Source organism: Tenrec ecaudatus, chromosome 16 (assembly GCF_050624435.1).
Source record: "Tenrec ecaudatus isolate mTenEca1 chromosome 16, mTenEca1.hap1, whole genome shotgun sequence".
Taxonomy (NCBI): Eukaryota; Metazoa; Chordata; class Mammalia; order Afrosoricida; family Tenrecidae; genus Tenrec; species Tenrec ecaudatus.
Genome location: NC_134545.1, coordinates 68,269,699 through 68,286,262, shown reverse-complemented (window position 1 = coordinate 68,286,262; position 16,564 = coordinate 68,269,699). Strand labels below are relative to the sequence as shown.

At 37.9% G+C, this 16,564-nt stretch overlaps 1 protein-coding gene across 17 annotated transcripts in view; it reads right to left on the bottom strand.

Moving 5' to 3' along the window:
- The window catches only part of PCDH15 (protocadherin related 15), an 819,982-nt gene that overhangs the window by 296,985 nt on the left and 506,433 nt on the right, over nucleotides 1-16,564 (bottom strand). For 16 of the 17 annotated variants that reach the window (XM_075535092.1, XM_075535093.1, XM_075535090.1 and 13 more), the window contains one exon: nucleotides 3,518-3,597. The exons of the other annotated variant lie outside the window; for it this stretch is intronic. In XM_075535092.1, the coding sequence (XP_075391207.1) occupies nucleotides 3,518-3,597 (80 nt within the window). The remainder of the gene's footprint in view (nucleotides 1-3,517; nucleotides 3,598-16,564) is intronic. 17 annotated transcript variants of the gene reach the window in all.

Genomic DNA, 16,564 nt, shown 5'->3' with positions numbered 1-16,564 from the left:
ATCATAATAAACTATGGGTGATGGTACTGCGAAGAATGGAACATGTACTTGCTCTTATGCAGAAACTGTACATGGATCAGGAGGCAATTATGAGACCAGAACTAGGAGATACTGCATGGTTTAAATTCAGGAAAGGTGTTTAAGTTCAGGAAAGGTGTGTGTCAGGATTGTGTCCATTCGCCAGACTTATTCAATCCGGATGCTGACTAGATAATCAGAGAAGCTGAATTCTATGAAGAATATGGTATCAAATAGAAGGAGGGCTTACTAAAACCTTGTGATATGCAGATGACAATGCCATGCTTCCTGAATTTGAACATTAAATCACTTGCTGATGAAGATCAAGGATTGCAATCTTCAGAATGGATCACTACTCAAAGTAAAGAAGACTCAAATCCTCACCACTGGACCATTAGCGACCATCATGATAAGCAAACACAGGACTGAAGTTATCAAAGAGTTCATCTTGCTCAGATCCACAATCAGTGTTCATGAAAGCAGAGGTATAAGAAATTGAAGGAAGCATTGCTTTAGGAAAACTCGCTGAGCAAGACTGCTTTCAAGTATTGAAAAGCAAGGACGTTCCTTTGAGTGTTAAAGTGTGTGCTACCCAACTCGTGACATTTCCAATTGCCTCACACACATGTGAAAGTTGGACATTTAAATAAGGAGGTCCAAAGAAAAATAGATGCATTTGAACTATAGAGTTGGCAGATAAGATTGACAGTCCTATGGGCTGCCAAAAGAACCAGCAGTTGTTTTGGAAGAAGTACAGCAAGAATGCTCCTAAGAGGCAGAGATGGCAAGACTTCATCTCCCGTTCTGTGTACTTGTTATCCAGAGCAGTCGGCCCCGCAGGAGGACATCATGCTCGGTAAAGCGGAGGGCAGCAACCACGGGGAAGCTCCTCAACGAGACTGATTGACAGAGTGGCTGCAACACTGGCTCGAACATAAGGACAGATAGGAAGATGGCACGGGACAGGCGGCGGTTCATTTTGTAAATGCAGTTGCTGTGGGTGGGAGCCGACTTGAAGGCACTGACCCACAGCAATCACAGACCGGTAAGAGTAGCCTCCTCAGGGACGATAGTAACAGTAACTGTGCTGGTGGAGTGGAGATTATGAAAAGCGATTTGATGTCTGCATATATTTTGAATGCAAAGGTAATAGGAAAAATTTTAAATGCTTATAATATTGCTTGCAAAATCTAAACCAAACTTGCAGCCACAGAGTTGATTCAGACTTATTATGACCCTAAAGGACAGAGGAGAACTGCCCATTGGGGTCTACAGGTTGTATATGTTCACAGGAGCAGGGACCCTCATCTTTCTTTCTCTAAACGGCTGATGGTTTCAAACTGCTGACCTTATGATTTGCAGCCCAAGTGTAACCTACTGTGTGACCAGAGATCCCATAGATTGTTTATAAGTCATTATAGTTTCAAAGTATTTATAAAGTTCAGACCAAAATGAAAAATATAACCATGCTCTGAATTTAATGTTAACAAATGTGAGTATAAAATTTTTCAAATAAACTTCTCACTGTGACATTTGAGGTTCTCTCATTTATTACCCTCTATTAAAATGTTTCTTTGCATTTCAATGTGTGTGTATTATAATGTATGTTGCTAACTGGTTTTTATAATAGACAGTTGTGATTTTTAAAGAACCAAGATTTTTTCTTTAATGGGAATCTCTGTTTTGGGTTATAAAAGACTCACGCAATTCATAAAATTATATAAAGTAAATTAACATTTGTAAACTGACACCTAAACCCACTGCCATCAAATCACTTTCAAATCATAGCAATGGCTTACAAGACTTGGCAGAGAGCTCAGCTCCTGTGGAGAGGCTGGATTGGCTTGAATTACTAACCCTTCAGTTAACAGACCAATGCTTTCCAAAGTGCCACCAGTTATCGCCTGTTACTTCAGAGTGATCATGAAATGATTATCCATCACTGGCTAATATAGTTTAGAAGAATGTTAATAGAACCTTTGGGGCATGGATTTTACTCCAGTGTATGAAGGGAAAACACTTGGTATTATAGTGATTAAGAATTACTGTTAGATTTTGAAGAGGTCTTTTTTTGGTTTGGCTTGGTTTAAATGAAAATCAGTTATCAACTCTCACCTTTATCACCTGTGTTCCACCAGAGCAAAACATGAAGATTTACGTGTGTGTTGTATTCTAAGAGATGCACAATGTACCCATAGGGCTATGAACCACTTGGAGTAGTATTTGTGTGTGGTATAAGGTAGGGACTCTGTCTTCCTTCTTTGACATATAGATATCCCGATGTCCCACAGTTGGTTGGAAAGAGTATTTGTTCATTGATTTGTCCCAATCCCTTTGTCAGAAATCAATTGCCCATAATGCTAGCATTTGGTTTTGGATTTATAATTTTTATAATTTTATTTCATTGATATATTTATCTAACAATGAAAGTGCTATCATATAAATTATTTTTAACTCCTTTAAATGTTTGATTTCTTCCATGATTACTGTGGAGTATAGCCAAATTTTTATTTTCATGTCTCTATTGGAGACCCTTCCAAATAGTAAAACTTCCCAACTTGAAGTAGAGTTTTATTAATCGATGAAACCAAAAATTTAGAAAACACAGCTCTTGACATGGGGGTCCCAGACATTAATAAGCCATGACTGTAAAACCTTATTCTGCATGAGAGCACATGTGGCTCACAAATCCAAGAGCCAACGCATGGATCTGACATTATGTGCCGCATGACCTTAAGCCTGATGTACTCACTGTCAATTTTTCACTTTCTAATTATAGGTCAAATTGAGGTTTCTTTTCTTCCGGGGAGTGAAACCACTCGTGACCACACAGAACCCATCAGAAGACCGCGAGTGCAGTTCATTAACAGCACGCCTGGGATGGCCGAGGAGCGGCCGCCTTATCACTGGACACTGCAGTGCTCTCGCTTATGCTCTGTCCCCGGTTTTCTCAACGGTTACCATTATTGGGGGACATTTTTCAGAGAGTTAAATAGAACAGCAGTTATCTCAGCCTCAATTAATCTTAGCATGGATTTAGGGTATTTTAACTTTAGCTGTTTTAGAATATACCTAAATTCATCAGATATTAGAGGCTGGTTCCACCGTACACCTCACCCCATAAAATCCCTTTTCAGTAAACAATTTACTGCCAGGATACTCTTTGTGGGAATGCCCTTGTCATTATAAATAGCTGACAACTTTAAAGGATCTAATTAATCCCAGGTTATACCTGAAAATGAAATGTTTCCACCTCAGCGGATTTTACCTAGTAAAAATGTTTAAAATAAATAAATAGTCTCCTGGGGAAGATTTCGTGGTTCTGAAATATTCTCCCAACTCTCATTAACATTCATTAAAAAAAAAACAGACAGAAAGAAACCATCAAGTACAAACAGCTGAAAACCTCTGATTAGGGGCCTGTTCTCCTCTGATTTGGTACGTGGGTTAACAATCTTAAAGGGGGGAAAAGTCAGTTTGGGAATAAGTTTTAACTTACGTTTCTGAAAGATTAAAGACGCGCTGAGGGTCTCCATTCTCAATGGCATAGGTTATTGAGTCTCCCTCTCGATCAGTTGCCTGAAGAAAGACAACGTACTTCAATTGTCAAGTCATTGATATGACTACATAGCTCCCTGTGTTAGTCTGGGTACTTTAGAGAAACAAATTAACAGAAACTCATGTATAAGAGAGTTTTATATAAAGGGTAAGTGCACCTCAAGAAAACATCCCAACCCAGTGCTGCCCAAACCCACAAGTAACATTAACCCATATGTTCAACACCAGTCCACAAAGTCTTCCTCCATCTCACAAAACAGACACAATGATGCTGACTGCATGAGGAAAGCCGAATCAGTGAATGTGTAAGCATCTCAGCGCTGGCAGGGGTCTCCACAAGCCGAGGCTCGCCAAGCCATTTATCCCTCTGCCCTTCAATTAACCCCACATGTGTTCTTGGCCAGGTTGGCACAATCAACTAACTACCTCACTCCCCATTCAATCCAGAGTAGTGTAGAAGCTTGAAGCTAATGACACATACTATCCATGATACTCTTAGGAATAAAATAATTTTAAAAACTAGTGGTAAAATATTAAAAAATAAAGAATTTCATGGCTGAGCTCAGCTTTTCTGAAAGTAGTATCAAGGAGCGTGGCAGTGTAGTTGGTGAAGTGTTGGCCACTGAACCCCAGGCTAGGAGTTCAAACCCACCACCTGCACTGCAGGAGAACACTGTAGCGTTATCTACAAATATTCACAACCTTGACAATGCGGTGGATCAGTTCTAATCTGTTGCATAGAATTGTTGAGTCACAATCAACCAGATCGGAGTAAATTTGGTTTTGAATGTAGAAAGAAAGGTAATAATAATGTTAAAAATAATATCTCCTGACTTTATAGAAAACTTACCTGATAGGAAATACATAATGTTTTTTGTAGAGTTAATTCATTTGTATTATATTTTAAATTCATCTAGCTCTACAATTTAAACTAATTGGACCATCTCTATCAGCTGCCATGATGAATTGATGGCTGAAAACCTGTCCTAGATTACATGTACCTGAGGGTCCAAAATCAGCTGAGTAATCACAAGGAATATTTACTCTGAACCAAATTCTGCGACAGAAGCTTTACAGGACGAGTCTGTCTCCGCCTCCTCCATGACCCACTCGCTGCTTCACAGGCTCCTGCTCTCAATCTTACTCTATTGGCTAGTTCTTATTTCCCATTGCTGGCCTGTCCTCAGCTGGAGGGCAGTTTTACATCGTGTTGCTCCAAAGGTGGTATTTGATCACACTCATGTGGTAAATTTATCTAATGTGTAGCTTTAAGTAGCATTCATATTCTCTAGGTCAGTGGTTCGCACCTTCCTAAGCTGCTTCCTTCTTTATTATTACCTTTAATACAGTTCACGTTGTGGTGACCCCAACCACAAAACTATTTTCATTGCTAATTCCTGTCATTTTGCTACTGTTATGAATTGGGTGACCCCTGTGAAAGGGTTGCTCTACCCCCAAAGGGGTCGCCACCCACAAGTTGAGAACCACAGCTCTAGGCCAATACTTTGCCTTGAATTTCAGACTTATGTCAACTTAGCTACTTGAGTCTTCAATGTGGGGAATAACAAGCATTCACAGTTCAACTGTTACAAAGCCCAGAATTGCAATGTATCTTCAATCTTCCCCCTCCACTGTAAGGATTAAAGCTCGAACCACTATCGACTGCTTTTGTTATAGTTATCATCTCAACTAAGAGCATGAAGTCTGTCTACTTGCTCGCGCCATGTATCACAATACCCGACCTGTCATAATTACTCCTCTGTGGACTCTAGCACCAAATCCCTTAGGTCTAGCTGCTAAAAATTTGCAGTCTGGGACTGTGTCAGCAACCTTTCCCTAGCCCCATCTTCTTAGTGTGTTGTGATGACAACTGTCTTTGTCGTGGCCTCTCCTCCTCCGTGGCATTTTCATTGTTGCCGCAGTGACCATTTCATCTTTTCAGATCAAAATACTGTTTTGTTTGTGCTATGGGTATTGTAACCTCTCATGCCCAAGAGTAAAATGGAATAATAACATGTTCATAATTAAACAATCTTGGCTAAAATCCTTGAAACAGTTTGAAATACTTCATCTAAATCTGATATTGAAGTGTTAATTTAATTATAATTGTAGCCTAAGACTAGAAAGCAAGAAACAAAGCAATTCAAATAATGTACTCAGTGGGTTTGCTAGTAAACACTTGATATTTTCTTCCTTTGTTTCTGTTCAAGAATTGGCAAGAAGCAATTCTTGTGAAGCAAGAATTAGCTAAGAAGATAAATTTAAATTGCAATTAAAGAGACTCACTTAACTGAAAAAATAGCATGGAATTTTTAAGAAACAAAGCATTACACGTTATCAGAGACTGGATTTAATCACGAAAAAGCTGACACTGTACTTTGTCCAAGAAGCCCTGGTGGCGCATTGGCCAGGTGCGCTGGGCTGATAACCAAAATGATAGCAGTTAAATAGATCAGCAGCTTCCTGGAAAAAAAGACCTGATGACCTGTCCCCACAGCGATGACTCCGGGAGAAAGGGGACTTCTACTCTGTCATACTAGGCTGAAATCCACTTGACCGCACCCAGCAACCACAGCTGTTTCCAGTTGCTCTCTCTTTCATACCATTGTCTTCTACTGTCAGCTGATAGAGCGATAGACACAAGCCGGTATTGCGTGTGTTTACTGCTCTTGTTGCTGTCTTGGAAGCCTGGTGGTTCGGAACCATAGGAAAGCCTGAGGCAGTTAATCACGTGGACTGTGCTTTAAACCCATCTGTTTCCCCTTGAAGAAAGTGAGGCTGTCTCCTCCCACAAAGACTGAAACGATGAGTCCAAAAAGAGCCACGTGAGCTTCATGAGCTTTGTATACACTGGGCTGCTCACCCAAGGTAAGCACTTCAAACCCATCAGCGGCTGCACAGGAAGGAAAACAGCAACAACGACGACCCTGTCTATTCCTATAAATATTTAAAGGCCAGGAAACTCAGAGGCAGTTACATACTGTCCTGTAAGATCACTGTGAGTCAAAAAGAATGTTGATAGCCATGGATTTACTATTTTAGTTAATGAGTCCGTATTGTACAATGTGATTTTTATTAACATAAAGCTAGAAAAAGTACTTTTCAAGCAATATAACTTTGTGTGCACAACTGTATAAATCCAGCTTAATGTTGTGTTTTTTAATCTCTCTAATATACTCTAACATTTAATCATTTGGGAGTCCTGAAATATTTTTGTGGGGATGAAAGCAAAGTGCATATTGCGTAATTTGTGTTTATAGCACTCATTTTGTTATGTGAATAAACTAATAACAGAAGAGAATTCTTACAGAATTCTCAATACTTTCTACCAAATTAATTACTTCCAGCCCCCGAGGTATTTTGAAATATTATTCAATTTGTTTGCCCATTTAAGTCTCAGGCTTTAAAGACTACTGACTATCATAGTTTGCCTACCTTTTTTTTTACATGAGTTTATGCCCAGATTGGTAAATTGAATGTTTAACAATCAAAATAATTTAGTCACTGTTTTACTGAAATATGTTAAACAATGTATTGTCATAATTAACAAAGATAGAGTTGATCTTTGTCTAATTTTTTCTTGATGGAAAAACAATAGCTTTAAAATTAAAGCACCCCATTTGGTCTACTCAAACAGCTTGCTGCATTTGTATTTGACTAACTCATTTTACTAAAGTCCCCCAAAATATTTATAAAAATGGGCCATGTGCTTAGATACTAGGAAATAGAGATTTTGGAAAAGAAAACAAATTTCTAAACTAATATTCTGTTCATGTTAAAGATGAATACAGCCATCAAATACCATCTGGCATACTGCACTTTATGAGCACAGAACGATCCTACACATTTCACAGTGCATTACGACAAAGTACCTGCCCTTAGGGACTCTAAAATAGATAAAAATCAACGGATTTAGATGATCTTTTCTCTTCTCACTTAGGCAAACAAGTTCTGATTTATGTTATGAAACTGCTTGAGACCAAGAACTAAAGCTTTCCATTCAGTACAATGGTATTTCCAAAAATAAATTTCTGATCCTTGGGGATAAATTATCAACCCCTTAAATACTTTTAACTTTTATAAATAGATTTCAATATAGATGAACACATGCACTCTGTTCATATTAAAATATTCTGCTAGCTATGACTGTTATAGAAACTTTACTTCAAAGTAAAATGATTCAAGTTAAAATTTTATTACTTAAGTTTCAAATATATACACAATGCTTCTAATTTTGTTTTTTTTCTTTTCTAAAATAATTTTGTTATTGATAGGAATATATAGCTAAACATATGCAATTGTAACCATTTATATATGGCTAGTTTAACAATAATGATTAAAGTATTCCAGTTGTATAACTATTCTTGAGGAGCCTGGAAATCAGTGGCTACATTTTGGGCTGCTGTTATATAATCTGGTGTCAACTTGATACTATTGAGTGAAGGGGTGGGGTGTAGCCTTTCAATCAGGTCACAGCTTGATGACCTCATTTGGAGACAAAATGGAGATAAATAGCTCACTGCAGGACAGACACTCTCTCACTCCCTGTGAGACATTAGACATTCCTGTTGACAAGCCACATGGAACTACACTGAAGGAGCCAGATCCCTGAAGCTGGAGGAGTCACACAGAGACCCATACCAGCACTAAGATACTTCCAACCACCACAGGATCCACAAGACTTTCTACCCACTGCCCTGTGGTCTTCCTGTATTTGGTGTCATTGCCTGTGTTTGTGAGTCTGAAGAGGAATTTATTGATTTACATCAGATGTATGGTCTGATATCAGACTTATGGACTTGATCTGCACTGGGCTGGGATGTTTTCTTACTATATAATTACTCTTTTATATAAAGCTCTTTCTTATACATATGAGTATCTCTGGATTTGTTTCTCTAGTCAAGCTCTGCTAACACAGCTGCTAACCCTATGGTTAACAACTTAAACCACCAGCCATTACTCAGGGGAAAGTTGCGGTTTTCTACTTCCATAAAGAGCTGCAGTCTCAGAAATCAAAAGGGCAGTTCTACCTTGTCCTATAGAGTCACCACGAATAAGAATTGACTCGATGGCAGTGAGTTTGGTTTCCTATTATTACAACCACATTAACAGGAATTCACAATCTCCTAAGATTTCTCTCTAATTTTCTGATGTTAGGTACTGTCAAGTTGGATCATTGAGATTCTTTGGACAATCGGTCAAAACACTGCAGTTTCCTATACCATCCTCCCAAGTATTGCTGTGTTTGTGCCCTTTATTATAGCCACTGTGTTGATCTATTTATCAAGGGTCTTCTTGATTCTTGACTTGCCTGTGAGTCAGTTCATATGCACCTTATGTACGAGAAAGAAATACTCAGTCCTGTTGCATCCACACAATTATAGTTACGCTTGAACCCTTGGTAGTAGCTACTATATCCATTCATTTCATCCAATGACTTCTTTATTTTCAACCAACCATCTGTTGCTCCATATTTTATACCTCCAGGAAGTATTTTCTCATTATAGCATGCCCAATGAATATGGAATGAAGTATCACCATCCTCACGTCTAAGAAAAATGAATCTGTTGAACTTCCTCTAAGAACAATTTATTGTTCCCTGGACAGTCCATGGTACTTCCAATTTTCTTCCCATTATTTCTTCCATTATTCAAAGGCTTCAATTATTGTCTGGACTTTTCAACTCACTATCCAGTTTTCACATGCATGTGGGAGAACTGAAAACGTCCTAGTTTGGCTCGGCACACTCAAGTGTTATATCTCAAGTGGTGCTCATGCTCAAGGAGACATCTTTGCTCTTAAATACTTGAGGTAAATTTTTCCACTAGATTTGTCCACACAAAATGTTGTTTGATGTCTTGAACTGCTGCTTCCATGAGCTTTGGTGGTAGATTCCAGTAAAACAAAACCCTTAATAATTTCAGCCTTTTCTTCCTTTATCCTAATGCTGTTTATACATCCAGTTTTAAGTATTTTTGTTTTATTTGAATTCACTTGAAATGCATAGCAAAGAATTCAGTTGTTGATCTTCTTCAACATTAACTCAAGTTCTCTTGACTCTTAGCAACAAGGTTGTGTCATCCGTGTATCACGGATTGTTAATGAGACATTTTCCAAACCTATGACACATTATTATCCCTACAGCCCTGCTTCCCAGAATCATTTACTGAGCTTACAGGTTGAATAAGTGAGGTGAAGAGATACAACCCTTATGCATGTCTTTTCAAGTTTTAAGCCTTGATGTACAAAGCTTCCTTGTCTGTGTACAGGTTCTGCTTTAGCACAATTAAGTTCTAGAATTTCCATCTTTCAAAATACTATTTATAATTTGTTATGAAGCACACAGTCTAATACCTTTGAAAAGTCAATAAAACACAAGAAAACTTCTTTATATTATTCTCTGTTGTCAGTCAAAATCTATGTGGCACCAGCACTAATAATCTTAATTCCAAGTCCTTTTTTGAATCCAGCTTGAATTACTGGCAACTCCGTAAACAACGATTGCTGACTGTTTTTGAATTTCTTCTTCAATATTTTGCTCGATTTAATATTAATGTCATTATTTGATAGTTTCTGAATTCTGCCAGGTGACTTGTCATTGGAGTGGGCATACCTATTTGCCTCTTCCAGTCAGTTGACTTGGGAGCTGTCTACCAAATTGTTTGGGATAAACTATGAGTGCTCTCAGCATAGTCTCCGTTTTTGAAACATTTCAGTTGGTGTTCAGTCAATACTTGTGAGTAAATTGCAAGGAGGGCTGCATCTGGCCTCCTCTACTACACAAGGGGAAGGAGAATCCAGCTCCTTCTCCACCAATGCCTATTGCCATGACTCAGAGTAAGATATGCTCTCACCCTCTGTCCTCCTATATCCTATTCTGACATCAATCATGCCTCCCCTCAACACTACCTTTCTGCAAGACCTAATAATCCATTGCAATGGTCACATAGAACCCACAGACAGAAATCACAATTATAGGAGTTTATTAGTGAAGTTAACTGGTTACCACAAGGCAGGTCAGTAAACAGTAAAAATACAGTAAGGATGAGTAGATAGGAGGGATTCAGTCACGGATATACCGTAGCACCTCTCCTTAGCCAATAGCCAAGTCCCTTTCCAGGTTAAGCTAATCAATGTTGACATCCTTGATCTTTGCCTCCATGAGCCATGCATGACATTTGCCTACTGCTCTGCCTCAAAATCTCATAGTCTTAGTGCTGCTCCTCTGTTCTGTCTCATGGTCTCCTTACTTCATCCTCTGGTCTGGATCTGGATCCTATGCTCTGTACCATGGTCTCCATACTGCAGACTCTGGCCTCAGCCTCGAACAACTCAAACAGAGATCTCTAAAATGCTCCACTGGTGGCTCTTCTTCCTTGATGGACCCAGGAATTAGCTCTCTTCCTGCTTCTAATAGGGGCTGGCTGTCTTATATAGATGTGTGCTTTTTGTCTTTTAAACAACCATGCCCCCAAGGAAAGAGCCATGATTTTGTGTACAACCTCTAGTAAAGTGGAAGCTCAGATGTATCCCTCCTTAATCCCATCCTTTAACAGAACAGAGAACTTGCTTTAAAATGGGATTATAATCTCAGACATAGAATTGGCATTCACGTCATAAAAGGGATTATGGCCAGAAGGGCTGTATTAATTGATGATGTCTCAAAACAGAACCTTCAGTTTTACTAAGTCTTTCAGTGTAGGCTGACTTCGTTCAGTACCATTTGTTCTTGAACACACAGTACTTCTTGAAGTGAATTAACCTTGACCGATTATTTTTTCATACAAAGACACTAATCCTTCCATCTCCTTTTAATGTTTCCTGCATCATTCATTACTTTGCCCATTGACATCTTCAACATTGCTAACTTAGGCTTGAATTCTCCTTCAATTCTTAAAGCTTGAGAAATGCAAAGCATGTTGATTATTTTCAGTTAACTCAAGATCTTTGACAATTTCAATGTAATATTTCATTTTGTCTTCTTGAGTTTTCCTTTGAAATTTATCTGTTATTTTACATCATCATTTATTTTGCTAATTTTCATTACCTTAATAAGCAAGTTGCAAAGTGTCTTTTGACATTAATTTTCTTCTTTCTCTCTCCTTTTCTTATATTTTAATGACCTTTTACTTTCTTCATGTATAGTGTTCATGCAGCCACCCCCAAACTCATCAGGTCTTTGTTCATTTGTGTTCAGAGTGTTAGTTTTGTTCTTGAGATGGTCTACAAATCCCTGTGTGATATATTCAAAGTGGTATTCTGGCTCTAGTGACATCCTTTTAATTTCCTTCAACTTCAATGGAATTTTGCATCTGATCAATTGAGGATCTGTTGATAATTGACCCACAGCTGTTTTGCCTGAAGATTTTGGGCTTCTTCACTATCTATTCCCACATATGTAGTTAATTTGATTCCTGTGTATTCAGTCAGAAGAGATTCACAAGTATAGTTGACAACAATGTTGTTGGAAAAAGATGTTTGCCATAGAGAAGTTAATGGACATTCAAAATTCTACCATGTGATCTCCGGTTTCATTTCTATCAAGAGACCATATTTCTCAATAGTTTTCCTTCCTGTGTGTTTCCCATGTCTGCATTCCAATTTTCAATAATTACTTTTGCATTTTTATTGCATGTTTAATCCATTTCAAATGCGAAGAATAGCCTTATTAAGTGGTTTCTCCTCAGATGTATAGATTGTATCCTCTCACATTCTGCATTGTACTTCAAGGTAATTCTTGAAGTGTTCTTTTTGCCAATGCATGCAAATCAATTCTTTTAGAAGTCGTCATTCCTGGCATGGTAAACCATATGACACAAAATGGCTAAGGCAATCCATTTCAGATCACTAATGCCTGATATATCATTCTTTATGCATTCTCTTTCAAATTATTATTGATTGGGAGTTAATAGACATCCTATCATTCCTTGGTTCAATCATGTTAAGCAGTATTGTACAGTTACTTCTACAATCAGTCTCCAAGCATTCTTTTTCTCTTTTTGCCTTCCATGACTCCTTGACACAATCCCCTTTTCCTCCACTGACACCATCACTGTACACCACTCCCCAGCCAAAACCTTTTTTCTACTTGCTATCCATATAGGTTCATCAATCCTGGGTTTCATGTACCAAAAAACAGAAAAACATACAACACAACTTCAAGAGGGATACCCCCAAAGACATGGCACCTCTAAGAAAAAAACCCTTATTTGAAGAAACAAAACAAGAAAATATTGGAAACCAGATCAGGTCCAGCTTGCATCAGAGGGGACTCAAGGGACAACGTTTTAACTGTTCAAGTCAGTTTACCCCTTTGATTTTCTCTTCTATACTCATCTCTCCAATGAATTCTGTTTAGTAACCACTTTCCTCCCATTCCTCAATTATGAATAGAGGGAGATTACTGGAGGGCTATTTTCTATGTAGTTCCCACTTGACTTTCAATTTCCCTAGATTCATATTTCTTACATTATGCTCTAATTATTAATATATATTTTCAGCTGTTGTCTCTCATTGAGAATTGTACCCTACCAGCAAACAAAAGCCTAGAGAGCTTTGTTTGGTCTACATCAGTAAGGTAAACTGTGCATTGATGAAGCAATTCTTCCACAGTCACACTTTGAATGCCTTCTCTCCCAAGAGCTTATCTTAAGACACTACATAAAACAATATCCTACTGCTCTTAAGATTTTCAGTGTCTAATCCCTCAGAAGTGGGTCACCTATTCCTTCTTCCGAATCCATTCTTATCCTGCATCCTCTGCTGGAACCTGTTCACTATGCATGACCCAGAGGGTATTTGGATTACCAGTGGTATGGCTTGCAGCATCACAGCAGCATTCAAGCCGCCATAATTGAAAGGTGAGTGGTTGTAGATGTCATTTAGAAGATTCTGGAAAGAACATAGTGCTCAAGGTTGGCCATTTTTGGCTACTTAAATTATGCTATTATTGGTTTTAAGAAGACCTGAGATTATTTCAGAGAAATTGTGTCTTCATAGCTCTAAGATATCTGAATTTTTTGGGAATTTGAAATTCTGTTAATGATTAACAGAATTTTGATTAGCGATCTTCTACAGGATCTTAGATAAAAAAATATTTAGTAGTGGTAACCAGGCACCATCTAGATGTTCTGGTCTCATGGCAACGAAGACAGTTTTTCATGCTGACAGTCTGTCAGGAACTCCATAGATTCCTTCTATTCCTGACTCTGCTTACTGCCCCCATTGTTCTGGGTGAATAGATATCACCTTATACCTTAGACTCAGATGAAGTAGATGATGCTTGAAGTCCATTCAGATAAAGGATATTCTTAAAGAAATTAATTAGTTGGCAGTTACTATTTTAGACTTTGGAGTAAAACACAAAACAAAAAGAAATAAAATCTGAATTTGTTATCTACTCGTTGCGCCAATTGTACAAATTATGAAACTTATTTATATTTCAGTGATCCCTCTGTGGTTTTGAAGAAGACTGAAACCTCACTCTAATTAATGTTTTATATGATAGTTAAATAAAATAATCCATAAACAGAATGCAACTTGGTGCATAACATGCATTTGTAAATGTTTATAATTTATATCAATATTTACAAAACTTTGAAAAAATGATTTTTGTGATATATAATAGTGCAGCCAATTTGGAAGCCAATTTGCCATTTTCTCCAAAAGATAAAGTTAATCGTGGTGATGGTTAAACAACTATGTATATACTAAAAACTATTCAATTGTACACTTTATGGGATTGAATTGTGGCATGTTAACTGTATCTCAAACAAATTGTTAAAAATCAAACAGCAAACATTATTCCAGGAATATGATATCCTGAAATTGTGTCTTTTTTCAATTCCGATCTATTATTTCTCCTTGAGTTAATGAGCTTCTTTGGCTTTCAGGCGTCTAAAGACCAGTGCAACTTTGACCTCATGTTGGTTAGACAGCAGCTCATCTGAGACTTTTATCCTAGGGGTAAGAGACCAGTATCAGGAAATATAAAGAGAATATAAGACATTTCTTGACATACGGTAGCTTAGTAAAGAGCTAGAGTTATGTCTTTAGGAGAAATGTTGATGCAGAGTCTAGTCGAGTGAGTCTGCATTCTATGACTCTCAAAGAAGCCAAACTACAGCTAAACAGAAGACAAGGAATGCTTGCTGCCTCTAGGGCTGAGAAAGTACAAACAATGTTGGAGGGGAAAAAAGCAGACATCCCCCAAGTGGGTGAGGATCACACAAGCAAGCCAGTGTAACAAAGTAGAGAATCCTGGAGAAAATCTACATACTAATGAAAATTGCAAAATTGATCATTAACAGCAAAACAAAATTAAAACAACTGAAGTTCTTAATATATGGTGTTACTTCTAGTAGTGATCCATATGGACAAAATTGAAATGGATCTCAAATTTTATTGGACATAACATTAAATTTTAGGTTAATTAAAGGTTTATGTATAAAAAGCCCAAGTGTATTCGATTATTTTATCAAATGTAAATATATGTAGGCAAAATCATTTAATATAAAAAATCTTATTGAAGATTAAAAATCCCGTTTATTAAAAAGAAGATGTTTTATGATAAAAGCTTAGTAGTTTGTTTTTCAAGAAATAATTGTTTTGGGAAAAGCTATCTGTAGTCTTTCCATCTCCAGGAAACTGAAATAAAATGTTCACATGCAGAATTAGTTATAATTTCCATCATTACATGTGTTGATGCTTACATTTTTATATTATTTTATTTTTACTGTGCTCTGTACTAGACTATCTATTTCATTGAAAACAACAACAGCAATATATGGGTCTTGACATACTAAATGTATTCAATGACCCAAATTGCTTTTTGAAAATCTGCTGTCTCCACTTTAAGTGATTGCATTTCATTAGCATCATAAGCATATGAGTACTTCCTGAATTACTATCTGATTTTCTTCTTAAATAACTCATTACACACACACCAAAAAAAAAACAACAACCCCAACCCCCAAAATCCCTTCAATGGGACTTAGCAAGAGTCGTCTGCAAACATGTGGGTGTGGATCAGTGACCTTGCTCAGAGGATGATCAAAGTGGCATTGAAAGACTCCAAACTCATTGTCCTCTGGTCACTTCTGACTCCCAGCAATCCTGTAGGGCAGGTGCATCTGACTACCTGCCCCGTGGGGTGTTCAAGGCTCTAAATCTTGACAGAGTTTCCAGAGATTGGAGCCAGTGCTAGCAGAAGACATGGAACAAAGAATATTATTGCTCATGTCAGGTGAATCTTGGCTCAAAGCAGAGACTACTAGAAAGATGTTTACTTGAATCTTATTGACTATGCCAAGTAATTGTTTTTAACATTTTATTAGGGGCTCATACAACTCTTATCACAATCCATACATATACATACATCAATTGTATAAAGCACATCTGTACATTCTTTGCCCTAATCATTTTCGAAGCATTTGCTCTTCACTTAAGCCCTTTGCATTAGGTCCTCTTTTCCCCCCTCCCTCCCCGCTCCCCTCTCCCTCATGAGCCCTTGATAATTTATAAATTATTATCTTGTCATATCTTGCCCTGTCCAGCATCTCCCTTCACCCCCTTTTCTGTTGTCCGTCCCCCAGGGAGGAGGTCATATGTAGATCCTTGTAATCAGTTCCCCTTTCCAACCCACCTTCCCTCTACCCTCCCAGCATCGCCACTCACACCGCTGGCCCTGAAGGTATCATCCACCCTGGATTCCCTGTTATGCCAAGTAATTTGACTGTGTGGATCGTAACAAACTATGGATCATCTTGGGAAGAATGGGAACTCCAGAAAACTTCATTGTGCTCATGAGGAACTTGTACCTGGATCAAGAGCCACTTATGCAAACAGAACAAGGGACTAGTGCATGGTTGAAAATCAGGGTAGGTTGATGTCAGGGCTCTGTCCTCTCACCACATTTGTTCAATCTTTATCCTGAACAAATCATCAGAGAAGCTGGTTAAATGAAGAACGTGAAATCAGGGTTGGAGGA